An 18,980-nucleotide genomic window follows, 5' to 3' on the forward strand; every position below is an offset into this window, starting at 1 on the left:
TTCACTGTACCATTGGCAGCTGTAACTTCAGCTGCCTCAGTTCAATGTTCTGGATTTCCCTCTAAACTGTTCATTTCATACACTTTCTTCAAGACTCTGAAAACCTATTCTCAGTTAAGATCTCTAATCATCTGTCATAATACCTCAAACCTTGGCTTAGTGTCAATTTGTTAATCTCGAAACACTCAAATGAATTCTCTGTTCAGGGTGTTACATAAATGCAACTTGCTGTTCTTGAACTATTACCTGAAGGTATCCAATATTTCCTTCACTGTTTCCCAAGCCACCGAGAATTAATGGATAGCAGGAATCAAAATTTGTCACAAACTCATAGGGCACATTCTCAATCTCCGCCCGTATGTACATTCCAGGTCGAAAACCTTCATACTGAACTCGAGTCGCATCATCTTGGTCATCAAACTCTGCACGGTTAAGCTGTTTGAAAGGGGAACCAATGTTAGAATAAAGAAAGCAGGAGGGCTGATTGATTAACAGCACAGGATTTGAGTGTTACATGGGAGACCCAACTTTACGATCCTAGTAAAAATAAGAAGTACTGGAGTTCTTCAGCAAGTCAGAATGCACCTGTGGAGTTTACATTTCAGAATTGATCAACGTGAAAAGTTAACTCTTTCTCTCTCTGCAAGTGCTGCCTAGCTGGCTGAGGTTTTGCAGAAATTTTCCATTTTATTCAAGAACTACAGCATCCACAGTATTTCACTTTTGTTTTCCAAGTGATTTTTGTAGCATGGAGTCCACCACAGGAAAAGTATAACAAAATTCCTCAAAGTACACATTTAATTAACATTTTGGCATTTCACTTATAATTGCACCAAATTTTCTTAAAGTTGACATTAACTAAATATGGAAGAAAGCTTCACGAACAGGCAAAAAGTGAAAACATTAGTTAGTGGAATGCAAACAATTAAACATGAGCAGTCAAGAGAAAAACTACAGCATTTATATAAATCTCTAACATTTGACAATTAATTTTCTGACTGTGCACGCTTCATTAGTTACACTTATGATACCATGCAGAATTCAGAATATATATTGTGGCTGTGAATATATATCCCTACCTGTGCCTGCTTCTGCATTTCATCTTTAAGATCATGAAAGTAGGTTCCTTCGCCATCATCATAGTCCATATCAAACATTTCTTTCAATTTCCGCTTTTTCTCCAAACGTTTGGTCCGTTCCGCTTCCTCCTCTGTATTTTTGGGATCACTATTTCCTTCACCGTCTTCCTCACCCTAATAGAGTGGCAATTTTGTTTTAAATTTTAAAGTGAATTTCTGCACCAGATGTTTAAATACAAGCCAAAATATTTTCAATTCTGCTGTTCCCATAATCAAGTCCCAAGACTTGAAACATTTTGACTCATTGCCAACTCGTTTCCTGCAAAATGTAGCCAAGCTTTGCTCCATAGTCTGGTCGCAATTTGTGACTTGAGATAGCAAGGGTTGCTGGTTGACTCACCTTGCTGGTTATGACAGCTTAACCCAATCCAATTTTCAGACTTCACAGCAGAGTTAAGTACATGTCAGAAGGAACAGGTGAGCTGAATCATATTTCCCATCCTCTAGGGAGACCTTAGACTGAATGGCCTCTAAAATTGCATGGACCAGGAAAAAACCAGAGAGTCTTCTGGCAAACCCATACAGTTTCACAAACCCACTGGCAGAAGTCTAGGAGTCATCTGCTGTGAAATGTTACAATAACTTAATGTGTGAAAACTGTGACAATACTACGGCTTTAAGAAGTGTATTTTGTCCTTTCTTCTGAAGAGAAGTTTTGAAACGAGGTATCAATTTGTGTCTTCCAAGCCAATAAAATAACCAGTTTGTGTGGCCTTGGGATTTTTTTTCAAGTTAAAATACTAGAAGCAGCATGAATGGGTGGGGTCAGGCTCACACAGAACTAGGGTTTTAGTTTAACTTTCTGTTGTTCTGAATGCGGTTGTGCAAGCAACTACACATCTCTTTGCTATAGCAAAAAGCTGGAGTTCTCTTTCTCTGCCAGAATTTTCTCTTAATGTTCTTTTCTCCTGGACTGAAGAAACATCATGTGAGACAATCTATTTTACTGAATTTAGCTTTGCCAAGGGTGCATTTATGGGATGTTGCTATATTGGAACAATTGCTATTTTAGTAGTTAAACAATCTGTTACAGAGGGACCTCGATTATCTGAATATTGGATTATCCGAAAGTGGATCTCAAGGTCCCAATAGAAACATTAAGTCAAAGAGCTGTTTCAACCCTGATTGTACTTGTAAACAAAAGACTCAAGGACTAAAAACAAACTCGGCTCACTGAAATGCTGCTGAGGACAGTCCAGGCACCAGCTCCAAATGACTGACCTCCCGCCCTCTCTCTCTCTCTCTCCCCCGCATCCACCCCACCGCGCACCCACAGTTTCCCTGGAGTTCTACACAGGGGTGTATCTTAAACTCCCTTTTCCTAGAAAAATCTAACACAGATCTGTATAGGGCAGAACCTGTCAATAAGTTGTGTGCACTATTTGGAGACTTACCCCACAAAGGCAGCAGCAGCAATCTTACTGTTGGTGTACACTCCAGCTGCCCTGGATGGAGGCGCAGGGGGCGGGAGTGGACAGGATTGGGGCAGGCATGGGGCAGGTTGGGAGCGGACAGGATTGGGAAGACGGGCAGACAGTGGGGGCGGACAGGGGGCAGGGTCTTGCTCGCAGTATGCTGCTGCCTAATCTCCTGAATGGGGAACAGCCCCAGAGGAAATCAATTAACTGCATAATCAATTATCTGAATGATATATTGCCTGCCCATGTAGTCCGGATAATCGAGGTTCCTCTGTATTCTGTTAAGTTGTCCAATAGAGTTAAAGCTATATAAATTTCTTTTGTTGTATTTTAACTAAGTGTAAGAACAAAGTGTGTTGTGCTTAAAGCCGAGTAGCATGGGACCAATTAGACACAGAACCTTTAACCAAAGCGCTTTTAAATAAGATAAAAGTTAGGGTCTAGGCTATCTCAACATAGCCGAACATAGTTTTGCCTGGCCCTTAACAAATCATTCCTATGTTCTACAATTTAATGTTTGAAAGATTCCACCTGCCTTGTTTGCCCAGTTCTCATCAATAGTAACCTTGTTATTGATTTGGTCAAAGGAGGATAAAAGACAAAAATGCGATTTATTTGAGACTTACACTAAATGCTAGTTAGTCCACAGCAGGAGCATTCCCTAATTTGAGCAACAACAATATACTGGAAGTGTAGATTGGAAAAAAATACCAGGACAACTTTTTCACAAGAACTGAGGTGACAATGGGTAACTTCAAATAGATCTTCCAGACGTTACAGTGTACAAAAGGAATCAATGTAAAAAAACTTCTTTAAACTGATTAATGACATGGTCACAAGCAGCCCACAAACTGACCTATCAGGGAATACAGTTTGCAGCTACATGCTGATTTGAACATGGGTCTAAGACTTTCCAGAATGAGTATAAAGGGGGACTTTTCACCAATGTCTCCGTCCCATTCTTTTGAAAGAAAGGCCCAAATGCTTGCAATTGATGAATAAGAAAGTATCATTAAATTTTAATTTAACTGCTTTTATCTTTCTAAATATTTAGTACAATTTAGTACAATTCTGTTTGTCGTTGGCATTTAACTAAAATACAATAAATTCTTTGATGCTGTAAGAAGCAATTTAGACGAGGGACAACCATTAGACGGGATTTATTTGGATTTGGATTTTGGGGTGGGTGAAAAGAGAAACATACTGATAACAGCATAATCAGAAGGATTAACACTCTTCTCTGCGATAAAGGGTGGATCCAGGCACATGTGTGAGTTACAAAGTAACAAGAGATGTACAGCACAGAAAAAAAGGCCCATCAGCCCATCGTCACTTGTAAATTATTGGAGCTATAGGCTGATAACTGCCCATTTGCATTTACCTTTTTTGATAAATTGGCGAAAATGCAAAATCTCGCCAAATGGAATTGTAAAGTGCAAAGGTAGAGAGGAGGAGTATTGGACAAGATGGAATTTTAAATGATTAAAGGAAAGAATAGGGGATTAAAATTCACCACAAGATTAACGTGGAGAAAATCTCTAGTGCAGAATTTATGGTCAGTAAGTTCAGCTGTGCACTGGGATATCTGACAATTTTCCAAGCAACAGAAACAAAATTTTCACCATTCATCCCATTCAGAACTTTTCCAATTTTTGAAATGTTTGTCGATTTCCTGCAAAATGTCTGGTCTCCTTGAAATTGGTATTAGTTTCTGAGCTTCCCTTTCCTGGCATCACATTTGTTCCCTCTCCAAGTTCTATTATTTCTTCCTCTCTGGCAAAACCCAGAACTTGAACAATGGCCAAACTAATTGTCTTGACATGAGCTTCCTTTTATGCTCAACAGCCCAAGCAAAAATACAGTCATAGAGATGTACAGCGTGGAAACAGACCCTTCGGTCCAAGCCGTCCAAGCTGACTGGATATCCCAATCTAGTCCCACCTTCCAGCACCTGGCCCATATCCCTCCAAACCCTTCCTATTCATATACCCATCCAAATGCCTTTTAAATGTTGCAATTGTACTAGCCTCCACCACTTCCTCTGGCAGCTCATTCCATACAACCCTCTGTGTGAAAAAGTTGCCCTTTAGGTTTCTTTCCCCTCTCACCCTAAACCTATGCACTCTAGTTCTGGACTCCCTCACCCCAGGAAAAAGACTGTCTATTTATCCTATCTATGACTCATGATTTTATAAACTTTTATAAGGTCACCCCTCAGCCTTCAATGCTCCAGGGAATACAGCCCCAGCCTGTTCAGGCTTTCCCTGTACCTCTCATCCTCCAACCCTGGCAACATGCTTGTGAATCTTTTCTGAACCCTTTCATGCTTCACAACATCTTTCCGATAGGAAGGAGACCAGAACGGCACACAATATTCCAACAGTGGCCTAATTAGTGCCCTGTACAGCCGCAACATGACCTCCCAACTCTTGCACTCAATACTCTGACCAATAAAGGAAAACATACCAAACTATCCTATCTACCTGTGACTCTACTTTCAAGGGGCTATGAACCTGCACTCCAAGGTCCCTTTGTTCAGCAACACTCCCTAGGACTAAAATGTGACTTTGTAAAAGGAAATCAGCCTTTTCCACCCAGACTTTCAGCTTTACACATTTTTCTACAATGTAATGTCCTCAAATACATTGCACAAACTTAACTGAACCTGTCAAACTTACCTTCATAGTCAGTGCCATGTTGCCAATCTCTTAATGAATCATTTCAATTCGTTGAGCACTTGCAATCCTGTGAATCAAATACAACTGCAAACTGAAAATGCAGAGCTTGTATCTGCACAGTAAAGCTAACTGTCTAAATCCTAAGTCAATTTTCATGCTTATAGTCGAAATGTGTAAAACTATTTCAAGTAGTAGGTGCCATTTTAAATCCTTTTGGAGGCAAAGGTTCTCTAAAATACAAACCTCGTGGTGTTGTTTTAGCTCCCCAGGCTGCCCTGTATGAACCTCTCCTGTCTCCAGATCCTCAAATGCTCCATATACAGAATCTGGAAGAAAATAACAACAGTGTAAGGGAAGAACTTAATAAATAGAAGCAGGGATAGACTTTTTAACTTGCTCTACTGTTCATTGATTTTATCTGATCTGCTTCAGATCTATTTTTCTGACTGCTCTCCATTTGCCTCAAATTCCTCCAGCTGATTTAATATCTATTCCAGTCTTAAATATATTCAGTGATGGAGAATCCACAGTCCACTCATGTCGGGAACTCCCAAGATTGACAACCCTTTGAGTGAAACAAATTCTCATTTCAGTCATGAATCATCAATCCCTTATTCTGAGACTGTCAGCACTCCACCACGAGCACTACTGCATCCTCCCGCAACCAGTACCACTCCAGGGGGTAAACAAATTCTCAGCATTGACCCTGCTAAATGCCAGAGAATGTAGACACAATTGATTTAGCCTCACATTGTCATACAAGTTACTTATCTGCATACCACTCAGTGAGCCTTTGCGGCACTGCCAAGTGAGGCAGATTCTTCCTTCCACAAGGAGACCAAAATTACATATAGCACTTCAGATGTGCTCTCAACAAAATCCCATACAACGGTATCAAGAGTGTATTGTGCTTATATTCTATAATCCCTTGAAACAAAGGACAAGCACTCCATTTACTTTGTATCTGCACTCCATATTTGTGTTCCTTTCACTAGCTTACCAAAGTCACTCCATATATCATTTTGAAGTTTTCATACATTTTAGAAAATATTCTGGTTTTCTATTCTTATGACCAAAGTAACTAACTTCAGAGGTGCACATCCAACTGTCACTCATTGCACACCCATTTAACCTACATATACCTCTTTGCAAACTGCGTCCTTTTCACAGTTTACATTCCCATTGAGTTTTGTATCAGCAGTAAACTTGGATACAGTACTCTGACTCACTGCAATTTATGTTAGCGACTTGGACAAATAACCAAGATCCCAGCATTGATCCTGGCAGCACTCCATTCTGTCAATTTGAAAATACCTCATTCATCACTACTTAGTTTCCTTGTACTTATCTAAACCTCCATCCATGCCCATTATCCCCATCTCCATGAGTTTATTCTGGCACTCTCTCAACTGTATTTTATAATCCCATGTATATTTCATCCATTAGCTCACCTTTAGTTACCCCACTAGTGTTGCTCATAATTAGCCACAGTTCACAAGGAGTCACAGACCATCAGCAGCCTCTGTTTGCTGCAATTCTTTGCATCACTGTCACTCTACTAGACAGATACTCTTTCTAAATTCATGATGGCTTTGTCTAATTATACTAACTGCATTGTTAAAATTTGCTTAACAATAGATTCAAGCAATTTCTTAACATCAATCTAATCGGTACATAGCTCCCTATATTGTCTCCATCATCTCCTGAATAGTAGTGTTTTATTTGCTAAATTCCCATCTACTGGGGCATTTCTAGAGAATTTTGGAAAATCATAGCTGTAGACATTGTGGGTACTAGTTATCCGTTTTACAACCTTAGAACATATACCATCAAGGACTTGTTGGGTTTTAATTCCTGAAGTTCCTCCTTTGCAATGGTCCATTTGTAGAAGTTACATCAAACTCCTGACTTTTTTTATAGCTCCTTTATTTCTTGTTTATGATATATGTATTCTAATGACACTGATGAGTGAAAGAAGTGTCAATTGTAGATTGCAATGGGAAAGAGAATTAGCCAGGGTAAAGTACAAATTATGTTTCCTGTTCCCACTGAGAGCTGGTTGTGCAAATATTGTCCATCTGCAGGCCATCAGAGAGTAAGATAAATGAAAATGGGGGTCAGAGTGAATTATAGTACAGTATTTGCTTAATTCCACTTAAGTAATTGTCACGTGACTGTAAATTAAGGGATTAAAAATCATAGTCATAAATTACATTTCCCAATGAGATTTGTATTATTTTGTTGCCTTGTGTCTGATCCATCATTGTATGTTTTGAAGCTCAAACCCTGCCTCAATTTACTAAAACCAGTTCGGACAATACTGTAAAATTGTGTAAAATAATTGCAGATTGCAAGATACGGAGTTAGAATTTGGTATTTGTAAAATTGTAAGATGCTATGGGGGAAGCATTGCACGGTCCCTTTAAAGATGGCATTTTTTTTCTGTGCTTAGAGATTAAAATGAATGTCTGTGAGCAGCAGCTTGGAGGTTTGCAGGTGCACAGAGAGCCCGAACTGAAACATTTGTATTGAAAGGCCGTAAAGTTAGCGTTTGAGAGTGTGATACTGGAAACACATAGCAGGTGAGGTAGCATCTGAGGAGCAGGAAAATTGACGTTCGGACCAGAGCACTTCATCAGTAAGCAATTAAAGTTAGCAGACCAAGCAGCAGTTTTTATCAAGACAATATGAATTTAGTCAATCAATTTGAACCAGGTCCTTCAATACCAAAAACCTATGAAATTTAAGTCTGATGGTTTTGACAACATAGGACCAATCCTATGTAAGAAATATTGTTATCTCATCACAAGTATAAAAGAAGGGGGCAGTTGGACAAAGACCTCTGAGAAAACTGCCATCCGCCAAAGCTAAAAGTCCTCCGTCTCTCGAGAGAAATTGGCTCTCTCAGTCATCTATGTATTAGAGAAAGCATCATCAAAAAGAAAAATGGTACCAACGATGGAAAAAGGCATTCCTGACAGAAGAATTGAAGGAAGCATTCCTGACAGAAGGCTCAACAGGAGAAGACACAGAACTTTCTGGAAGACACGTAACCTGGCTGTAATTTTCCAGACAAAATTCTATTTTTTTGTTATATGTGGGATTTGTATTTATTGGAACAGCATACAAGTAGAATCTTGTAATTTGAGAATACTTAGTAGTTAGAAGGGATTTATTCTGTTTGTTAACAGTTTAGATAACTTGCTCACTGTTAGAGTTAGACAAAATAAATTGTTACTTGTTCATTTTAAAGTGAGCGTCAATTGCTAAAAAGCAGGTTATACCACTTTTCACATGCTTTTTACAGATTTTTAGGCAAGGTGCTCCTCTTTGGATGCTTCAGTTTTATCACTTGGGTGTGGAGGGGTTGTCATTCTCCGTTTTATACCAATAACTATTTCTGAGTGTTGTTCAGCAACAGAATTCAATTGTCTTACTCTATCTCCTACATACCATCTTCGTCAAGAAGAGTGCTCGCATCCTTTTCAGTCTCCCATTTTCCAGTCACAAAACAATCCCGGATACTGTTCATCACCTGTGCAAACAAAACAGACTTTTCAGCAAAAACACTTTTCAAAACAAACCTTTCACCCTTCAACTGTAACTGCTGAAGCATCAACTCCTTTTGGAAAGAACAAGAATTTCAGCACTCTGCAAAAAACAGTGGGGACTAATTAAATTGTGCTTTCAAAAGGTGAGTAAAAGCCCATCTCTTTACACTATCCTGTGAGCCACCCAAGAATCTTGTATGTTTCAATACGGTTATCTTAAATTCTTAAGCTCCGCACTACTCAAACTCTCCTCATAACAAAATCCTGGGATCAACCTCGCACACCTTCTTTGCACTGTCTCTAATGCAAGTATGTCTTTTGTTAGATAAGAGGAACATAACAGTTCACAGTATTCCAACTATGATCGAATCAATGGCTTGTATAGTTTTAGCAAGATGTCCCTATTTTTAATACTTCATTTCCTCCAAAATAAAGGTAATCTTTCCACTTGCCTTTCCCGTTACCCACTTAACAGATGCTAGGCTTTTGTGATTCATGCATTTACACTTCCAAATTCTTCAGTGCAGCTTCTGTGGTCTTTTTCCATTTAAATAGTATTCCACTTCTCCATTCTTTCTGCCAAAATGCATGACCATCCATTCCCTGACATTACATTCCATTTGTCAAGTTTTGCCCATTCACCTTACTTGGCTACATCCCTCTGCAGAATCGCCATGTCACCCTCACCACTTGCCTTACCTCATGTTTGTGTCGTCTATGAACTTGACGGTGATATATTTACTGTTCTCATCCAAGTCATTCATACCTATTATAATTACTTGTGGCCACAGGACTCATTTCTATTGCATTCTGACAGTTCCAAGTTGCCACCCTGAAAATGTCTCCTTATCACAATTCTGCTTTCTATTAGTTAGTCAATCCTCTAACCATATTCATACATGGCTTAAACACTATGTGGTGTTATCTTATAAAACAGCTTAACATGTGATACCTCATCAAATTCCGTCTGGAAATCCAAACACATTATATCCACTGCTTCTCCCATCTTGTCTCGCTTGTTTCCTCCTCAGATAATTTTCAAATTTGTCAGGAACGATTTCCCCTTCAGAAAGCCAGGCCAACTCCGGTTGATAAGCTATACATTTCTAAATACCCTGCTATTATTTCCTTTGTAACACATTGACATTTTCCCAAAAGGACATTAAGCTAACTGGTCTATAAGGACTAGGAGAAAGTGAAGACTGTAGATGCTGGAGATCAAACTCAAAAAGCGTAGTGCTGAAAAAAACCACAGCAGGTCAGGCAGCATCCAAGGAGCAGGAGAGTTTCAGGCACAAGCCGTTCAACAGGAATGTGGCCTATAGGTAACTTTGTTTTCGTCTCCTCTTTTTGAATAAAGATGTTACACTGGAGATTTTACAATCACCTGGCACTCTTCCTGAACTTCAAGATTCTTGAAAGATTATTACCAGTTCATCCATTATCTCTGCAGCTACTTCATTTAATATCCTTGGATGCATTCCACCACGTTCAAGGCATTTAATGGTTTTTAGCCATTTGAGCATGTAACTTTTAAAAAAAAGTTTTGCAATTTGCATATAAAAGAAGTGAAACTAACATGGTCATTCTAACAGACGAGAGACTTAACAAACAATTAAGGTATTTTTCAATGTATAATTTCAGTTACATCACACTGTGAACTTTTGCTATAAATTCTGTGTCGTACAATCTTATCCTCCACAACCACCTGATGAAGAAGTGGAACTCTGAAAGGTAGCGCTTCCAATTAAACCTGTTAGGCTATAACCTGGTGTCATGTGATTTTTAACTTAGTTTCCCACGTACTTTTTCCTCAAGTGATAATTATTTATTTCATCTCCCAACCTTGCCCCTCACTTATTTAGTAATTTTGATATGCTAATGTTGCAATGCACTGTGGAGACTGTTGCAAAGTTTCAAATGCAAGTCCAATTCCTCTGCAATTTCCTGGTTCTTTATTATTAATTTCCTAGCTTTGATCTTTAACGGCTCATGTTCACTTTAGTCTCTCTTTTCTTATATATTTAAAGAAGTTCTTACTGTTGTCTTATAATATTTACAAATTTACCCTTAAAGTTTGTTTTCTCCCTCATTCTTTTTGGTTGTCTTTTGTCAGTTTTAAAAATTTTCCCAATCCTCTGGATTACTCCTAATCTTTGCCAGATTGTCAAAGCTTTTCTTTTAAGAAAGCATCAAATTGGCTTTCCCAGTTAACCATAGTTGATTTATCCCGTTCCTAGAATTGCAGATTAACACAATTCCAGACATGCAACGCAGATCCAAACAAATGCAAGATGATTCACTTTGGGAAGAATAACAGGAAGGCAGAAATACTGGATCAATGGAAAGATTCTTGGTAGTGTGGATGTGCAGGGGGACCTTGGAGTCCACGTACATAGATCCCTGAAAGTTATCACCCAGGTTGATAGTGCTGTTAAGAAGGCATGCATTGTGTTAGGTTTTATTAGTAGAGGGATTGAGGTCCAGAGCCATAATGTCATGCTGCAACTATACAAAACGCTAGTGAGGCTCCACTTGGAATATTATGTATAGTCCTGGTCGTCCAATTACAGAAAGGATGTGGAAGCATTGGAAAAGGTGCAGAGGAGATTTACCACGATGTTGCCTGGTCTGGAGGGAAGGTCTTATGAGGAAAGGCTGAGAGACTTGGGTTTGTTCTCATTGGAAAGAAGAAGGCTAAGAGGAGATTTGATAGAGACATAAGATGATCAGAGGATTAGATAGGGTAGACAGTGAAAGTGTTTTTCCTAGGATGATGACACCAGCTTGTACGAGGGGGCATAGCTACAAATTGAGAGGTGATAGATTTAAGACAGATGTCAGAGGCAGGTCGTTTACTCAGAGTGGTAAGGACATGGAATGCCCTGCCTACCAATATGGTTAATTCAGCCACATCAGGGAGATTTAAGCAATCCTTGAATAAGCACATGGACGGTGATGGGATAGTGTTTGGGGGTGGGGGGGGGGAATGGGCTTTGATCAGTTCACAGGTCAGCGCAACATTAAGGGCTAAAGGGCCTATTCTGCGCTGTATTGTTCTATGTTCTATAATTCTTCTTTCACAAGAGAACTCAGGATAATGTAAACTTAGGCTGACACATGACAGAATGCTTTCGAAACAGATTTCCACAATTCAATATGATCCTACAATTAGAGAGAATTTTTAAATGATCCAGACTGTACGAACGATTACATTATAAATTAATTTAAAATAATCAGCCACATTTGCAATGCGGTGTATTTAATCATGCCAGAAGCTACAATCAGAAACAAACAAGATCTAGTTTTGTAAGAGTAAAAAATACATACATTTACCCATTTTTCCAATAAGGTACAATCCATAGCAGTATCCTGACAAATTAGAATCTATCTACCTAGGCTGAGAATGAAGACTACCCATTAACTGTTTTTGCTGCAAGTCCATGCCAATGATGGCCAATGGAGACAATCAATGTACTCCTCTCATGTTATTTAAAATACTTTTTCCATCTTTTGCATCCAAGTTCTGATGAGTGCAAGATGAATAACTTCAAAATTTTGCTTCTTTTTTAGCAACGTTTAGGTTTTGTACTAGCAATTATAAATAAAGTCTGCAATAAAGCTTTCATGGAAAAATTGAATTCCTACAATGTGGAAACAGGCCATTGTCCCAACTAGTCCACCCAGACCCACTCCCATCCCCTATTACTGCACATTAACTAATGCACCTAACGTACACATCCGTGAACACTATAGGCAATTTAGCATGGCCAATTTACCTAATCTTGACATTTTTGCATTATGGGAGGAAACCCAGGGGAAACCCACGCAGACACGGGAAGAATATGCAAACTCTACACAGACAGTCGCCGGAGGCTGGAATTGAACCTGGGTCCCTGGCGTCGTGAGACAGCAGTGCTAAACAGTGAGTCACCGTGCCGTCATTTTGAAATCATTTGAACCTGAAATGGATCTTGGAACGAATCAGGACTAGTAAACTTTAGATTAATTCTCCAAATTCCATATAGTCATAAGATATATGACAATTACAAATTAAAGTGCAACCCAAAATTTTCCAACTTCAGTGGGACCGGTTTCAAAGGTCCATATTTAAAGTCTCAGGGTTCAATATGAACAAACATCAGTTTGCCAATGAAACCTACTCCATTCTCAGGTCATACTTACATCAGATGGTAGAGCAATAAATCATCACGCCTGGCATGCAAATAAGAGCAGTCTAGGAATCAACTCAAGGATCTCACAATCTGTACAGATAAGTATATGCACACTGAACTAACAAACAATCAGGGATAGGCTTTCGAAAATCTAAGTACGAATGCTAATGGAAAATTAGTGAATTACAAAGGTCTGCAATAATTGCAAGGCACAGAATAAGTGAGAATAAGTGAGCTGAATGGTGAGATGGTATAAGCACTTTAGTTGAAAATATAACATAGTTCACTTAGAAAAAAATGCCAAATGGCAGCATATTCTAAAAATGGGATAACTCTGTGGACTAAAAATTGGAGAAGGGAGTAGACAAATAAAGGGATTTAAAAGCTAAGTGCACAAGACAGCAGAAACTCACTGATCAGATTAGACATGAGGTTCAATGAAATGAAGTTTAAGACATAAAAAAGTCTACACTCTTGCAGTGTGTACTGTTCAAGCCTGAGTAGGATTACTATGCTCAGTATTAAGCTCAGACTCTTAGACAGGTTACACTGGCCAGTGAGAAATCCTGTTTCAAGTCACCATGATCCAGTGTCAGGGGGCGATGAGATGTGATGATAATACCAGTGAATTATGAAGGAGATGGGATTAAGACATTTAAATTAATGAGAAACATGGCTGCAGTACAGGAATGCAGTACGTTCTGAGAATTAAAGATTCAATGTGAACTTGAGTTAAGATACATTTAATGTTTATCATCAGCAGGTTTGGCAGCATCTGTAGAGAAACAGAGATAATGTTATCAATTTCACTAGACTCTTCTTCAGAAACCAAGTCATATTCAACTTGAAACAGGAACTTGGTTTCTCTGTTGCTTGTCTGGCTGAGAATGGCTGAGTATTTCAAACGTTTTGCCTTGATCCAGAGTATTTTGCCTTTATTTGCACAATTAAATGTCTTTTGCTCACAGTCTTACCTCTGCCAGGTCCCAATCATGAGGATTTTTCACATGAAATACTGAGGAGTCCAAACTATTGTTCTTCTTTTTGGATTCTTTGTCAGGCCTGCTTACATGAAAGATACCTCCCAACGTATCATCACCTTCCTGATCCTCCTCATCTTTTTCATTTACTAAAATGAAGATAGAAAAGGTCATTTAATTTCATTCAACATGTCCACTGCCCATCAGTCCCTCAAAATGGCAGTGATAGAGACACTGTGTAACAAATTTATGATACACAGAGCTAGGAGAAATCTGCTTAGCCCCTGAAGACTGTCTTGATACTCATTTGGATCATAGCAATTAAATTTTTCAACTCTATTTATTTAGAGTGGTAACACAGAAATTTTGACACCACAGGATCTGTTTATATTCCAAATTCCATATACCCATTTATTCCCAACAACTCTTGATTCCCCTGCCGAACAAGAATCTATCTACCTGTCTTTAAAATATTTCATGACACCAGTGCCAGTGCCTTCTGAGGCAAAGTTCCAAAGTTTCTTAACTGTCAGAGTAAACTAACAGTAAATCGTGAAAGGGTAGCCCTTAATTTTAGGAATATTCCTAGTTCTACACTGACCTCCAAGAGGAAACACTTTTCCATGTTAACCTTGTAAAGGCCACTTTGAAGTTGATAAGATTCTATCAGATCACTTTTCACTCTTCTAAGTGCTAACCTGCCAACCTGTCCCAACAGTTGCAGGATTGAAGCCCACCTTTTACTTACAAACACATGAAGATATTTGGAAGTTAGTGTCCACGTCAAGTCGATGCAACACTAATCAAGCCAACTCCAATTTCTGTCAATTTCCAGGGCTGGCTAATCTGCTCACTTCAAGGACTGATAAATGCTGTACTGAAGTGCATTCCCAACAGTTCAATTCAAGGGACTATATGAAATCGTCAGAGCTGTTCCAGAGAGCAAGACTTTATCACACTACAGTCTCCTAGTCAGAGGCTTCACTCAGGGGTCACAGAATTTGAATTGTAGAAGTGTGTTAATTATGCTAAACCCTACATGACTATTCATATTTGAAATGAAAACAGCATAATTTCTCCAATGCTTCGAAACAAACTGTGACGAAAATGTGAAGTGTGATTAGAATAAGAGAGGGGTTAGAACAACTGGAGAAACAGTAGCATAATGGGAATATCACCATTATGGACAAATAATCCAGATACACAGGTTAACTTTCTGGAGACATGGATTCAAATCCCACCATTGCAGCTGGTGGATCAATTTAAAACCATAAAATGCAGGGGCAGAAGTAGTCTATTCAGCTCATTGAATTTGCTCTGCCATTCAATAATATCACGATTGGAGTTGAGGATTATCAGATCAATGTTGTGCTTTTTCATCATAATATTCAATTACCTTACACTTTAAAAATATCTGTCTGTCTGTCTGTCTCACCCTTGAATATACTTAACCCAGCCTTGACAGATTTCTGCAGTAAAGAATTCCATATATTTACTTCTCCGAAGAAATTCCTCCTTATCCACTGTCTAGAACAGGCCACCTCTTACCTTAATATTATGCCCTCTGGTCCTGAACTCGTCCAAAAAGGGGGACAAACAAACCCGAATTATTGAAATAATTATTTTTAAAAAAACTGAAATTGAAATCAAGTCTAATGATGGTGACAGCACCATTTTGTTGCAAAACCTGTCGGGCCCACTAACCTCTTCTATCATGCTTACCTAGTGGCATAGTGGTAATGACAATAATCTGGAATTTAGGCTTATGCTCTGGACATATGGATTCAAATCCAAGCATCGCAGATGATTAAATTTGAAAAAGTCTGAAATTGAAAAAAGCTAACTTGATTGAGTTGATGTCTGCTAACAATGATGATTCAGGAAATCAGGTCACAATCGTTTATTTCAAGCATGCACTGGAACAGCCTGCTTTATAACTGTAGTAAAAAGTGAGGTCTGCAGATGCTGGAGATCAGAGCTGAAAATGTGTTGCTGGTTAAAGCACAGCAGGTCAGGCAGCATCCAAGGAACAGGAAATTCGACGTTTCGGGCCAGAGCCCTTCATCAGGAATCCTGATCAGGAATTTCCTGTTCCTTGGATGCTGCCTAACCTGCTGTGCTTTAACCAGAAACACATTTTCAGCTCTGCTTTATAACTGTGAAGTGCAAAGACTTCAATATCCACCACCAACAGCAAAATAGTAGCATCAGTACTAACAGAGCTGGCTGAATTCTAAAGGACATGGCTGCCAGACTGGTCTGCAACAAGTGGTGAGGGAAGCAACAAGAGAGAAAAACCTTCCTTGACACAATCCTCACCAATCTACAGGTACACCTGTCTATATCATTGATAAGAGTGACTACCGAATTGCCCTCACGGAGATGACATGTCATCATCATTTTGAAAAAAATCTTCCACTTTGTTTTGTGTCTCAACCACTGAGCTAAATGGAATAAATTTTGGTGAATCTAGCAACCCAAAATTGGAAGCAATGAGGTGACTTGGACCATCAGAACTGTTCTCAACAAAAATCTGCAATCTCCTGACTCATCATGCCCACCCATTCTATTAGGACCCTCAAGATGAAAGACGAACCCTAGTTCAAAGAAGAGTACAGGAGGACATGCAAACCAGCACCAAGCACATTAAAAACGAGATGTCAGTTTGGTGAAGCCACAACACAGGAATACTTGCATGCCAAGCAGTGGAGATAGTATGCAATAGATCATACAACAGACCTGCAGTCCTGCCACATCCAGCCATGGTGGGAGGTAATGGACAACTACTCCCACCTTCAATGATGAGGAGCCAAACACAACAGTGCAAAAGGTAAGTATGAAGAATTTGCACCAATCTTCAGCCAGAAGTGCCAAGTGGATGATCGATCTTAACTTTATCCTGAATTCCACAACATCACAAACACCAGTCTTCTAACAAATCATTTCATATGATATACACTGGCACCACCCCCCACCTTTTCCTCCGCTACATCGATGACTGTATCGGCGCTGCCTCGTGCTCCCACGAGGAGGTTGAACAGTTCATCAACTTTACTAACACCTTCCATCCCGACCTGAAATTCACCTGGACTGTCTCAGACTCCTCCCTCCCCTTCCTAGACCTTTCCATTTCTATCTCGGGCGACCGACTCAACACAGACATCTATTATAAACCGACTGACTCCCACAGCTACCTGGACTACACCTCCTCCCACCCTGCCCCCTGTAAAAACGCCATCCCATATTCCCAATTCCTTCGTCTCCGCCGCATCTGCTCCCAGGAGGACCAATTCCAACACCGCACAACCCAGATGGCCTCCTTCTTCAAGGACCGCAGATTCCCCCCAGACGTGATCGACGATGCCCTCCACCGCATCTCCTCCACTTCCCGCTCCTCCGCCCTTGAGCCCCGCTCCTCCAACCGCCACCAAGACAGAACCCCACTGGTTCTCACCTACCACCCCACCAACCTGCGCATACAACGTATTATCCGCCGCCATTTCCGCCACCTCCAAACGGACCCCACCACCAAGGATATATTTCCCTCCCCTCCCCTATCAGCGTTCCGCAAGGACCACTCCCTTCGTGACTCCCTTGTCAGATCCACACCCCCCACCAACCCAACCTCCACCCCCGGCACCTTCCCCTGCAACAGCAGGAAATGTAAAACTTGCGCCCACACCTCCACACTCACTTCCCTCCAAGGCCCCAAGGGATCCTTCCATATCCGCCACAAGTTCACCTGTACCTCCACACACATCATCTATTGCATCCGCTGCACCCGATGTGGCCTCCTCTATATTGGTGAGACAGGCCGCTTACTTGCGGAACGCTTCAGAGAACACCTCTGGGCCGCCCGAACCAACCAACCCAATCACCCCGTGGCTCAACACTTTAACTCCCCCTCCCACTCCACCGAGGACATGCAGGTCCTTGGACTCCTCCACCGGCAGAACACAACTACACGACGGCTGGAGGAGGAGCGCCTCATCTTCCGCCTGGGAACCCTCCAACCACAAGGTATGAATTCAGATTTCTCCAGCTTCCTCATTTCCCCTCCCCCCACCTTGTCTCAGTCGGTTCCCTCAACTCAGCACCGCCCTCCTAACCTGCAATCCTCTTCCTGACCTCTCCGCCCCCACCCCACTCCGGCCTATCACCCTCACCTTGACCTCCTTCCACCTATCCCACCTCCATCGCCCCTCCCCCTAGTCCCTCCTCCCTACCTTTTATCTCAGCCGGCTTGGCTCTCTCTCTCTTGTTCCTGATGAAGGGCTTATGCTCGAAACGTCGAATTCTCTATTCCTGAGATGCTGCCTAACCTGCTGTGCTTTGACCAGCAACACATTTGCAGCATATGATATCAAGACAACATTGAAGGTGACTGGCACAGAAGATTTGTTCTCCAGAACTTGTGCCCCAGTCAAGTTGTTCCTATTAAGCTACCACAGCAGGATCTATCTGACAATGTGAAAAATTGCCCAAATATGTCCTTTCGACAAAAATAGGACAAATCCAACTGGCCATTAATCACTTGCCTATTCCTCTCTTCTTGATTATCAGTTAAGTGATGGAAGAGCTCACTGACAGTGCAGTCAAGCAGCATTTGCAGAGGAATAACCTGTTCAATGACACCTAGTTTGAGTTTCACCAGGGTCAGTGTTCCTGACCTCATCACACCCTTGTTCAAACATGGAGAAAAGAACTGAATTCCAGAGATGAGGAGAGACAGAAAGCCCCTGCCATCAAAACTATATTCAACCAAATATGGCATCAAGGAGCCCTAGAAAACTGGAATCAATGGTCATCGAGGGCAAACTTCCACCTGATGGAGTCATATGACTGCTGTTGTTGGCAGTTAATCATCTGAGCTCCTGGATACCTTCACAGGAATTCCTCAGGGTACTGTTGTTGGCCAAACCAGCTGTAGCTGTTTCATCAATTACTTTAGCGCCATAGTCGTCTTCTTCAGGAGTCAAGGTCAGAAATGGCGATGTTCACTGACACATGCACAATACTCAGCAACATTTGCGATTCTC

At 40.6% G+C, this 18,980-nt stretch overlaps 1 protein-coding gene across 1 annotated transcript in view; it reads right to left on the reverse strand.

Annotated features, from left to right (window-relative positions):
• bms1 (BMS1 ribosome biogenesis factor) overlaps positions 1 to 18,980 on the reverse strand; it is a 120,297-nt gene that overhangs the window by 41,791 nt on the left and 59,526 nt on the right. The window contains exons 12-16 of the mRNA XM_060854027.1: positions 13,936 to 14,090; positions 8,689 to 8,770; positions 5,479 to 5,561; positions 1,080 to 1,253; positions 247 to 435 (exon numbers count right to left, since the gene is read on the reverse strand). Coding sequence (XP_060710010.1) covers positions 247 to 435; positions 1,080 to 1,253; positions 5,479 to 5,561; positions 8,689 to 8,770; positions 13,936 to 14,090 — 683 coding nt within the window. The remainder of the gene's footprint in view (positions 1 to 246; positions 436 to 1,079; positions 1,254 to 5,478; positions 5,562 to 8,688; positions 8,771 to 13,935; positions 14,091 to 18,980) is intronic.

The sequence above is a fragment of the Hemiscyllium ocellatum genome, chromosome 43 (genome assembly GCF_020745735.1).
Source record: "Hemiscyllium ocellatum isolate sHemOce1 chromosome 43, sHemOce1.pat.X.cur, whole genome shotgun sequence".
Taxonomy (NCBI): domain Eukaryota; kingdom Metazoa; phylum Chordata; class Chondrichthyes; order Orectolobiformes; family Hemiscylliidae; genus Hemiscyllium; species Hemiscyllium ocellatum.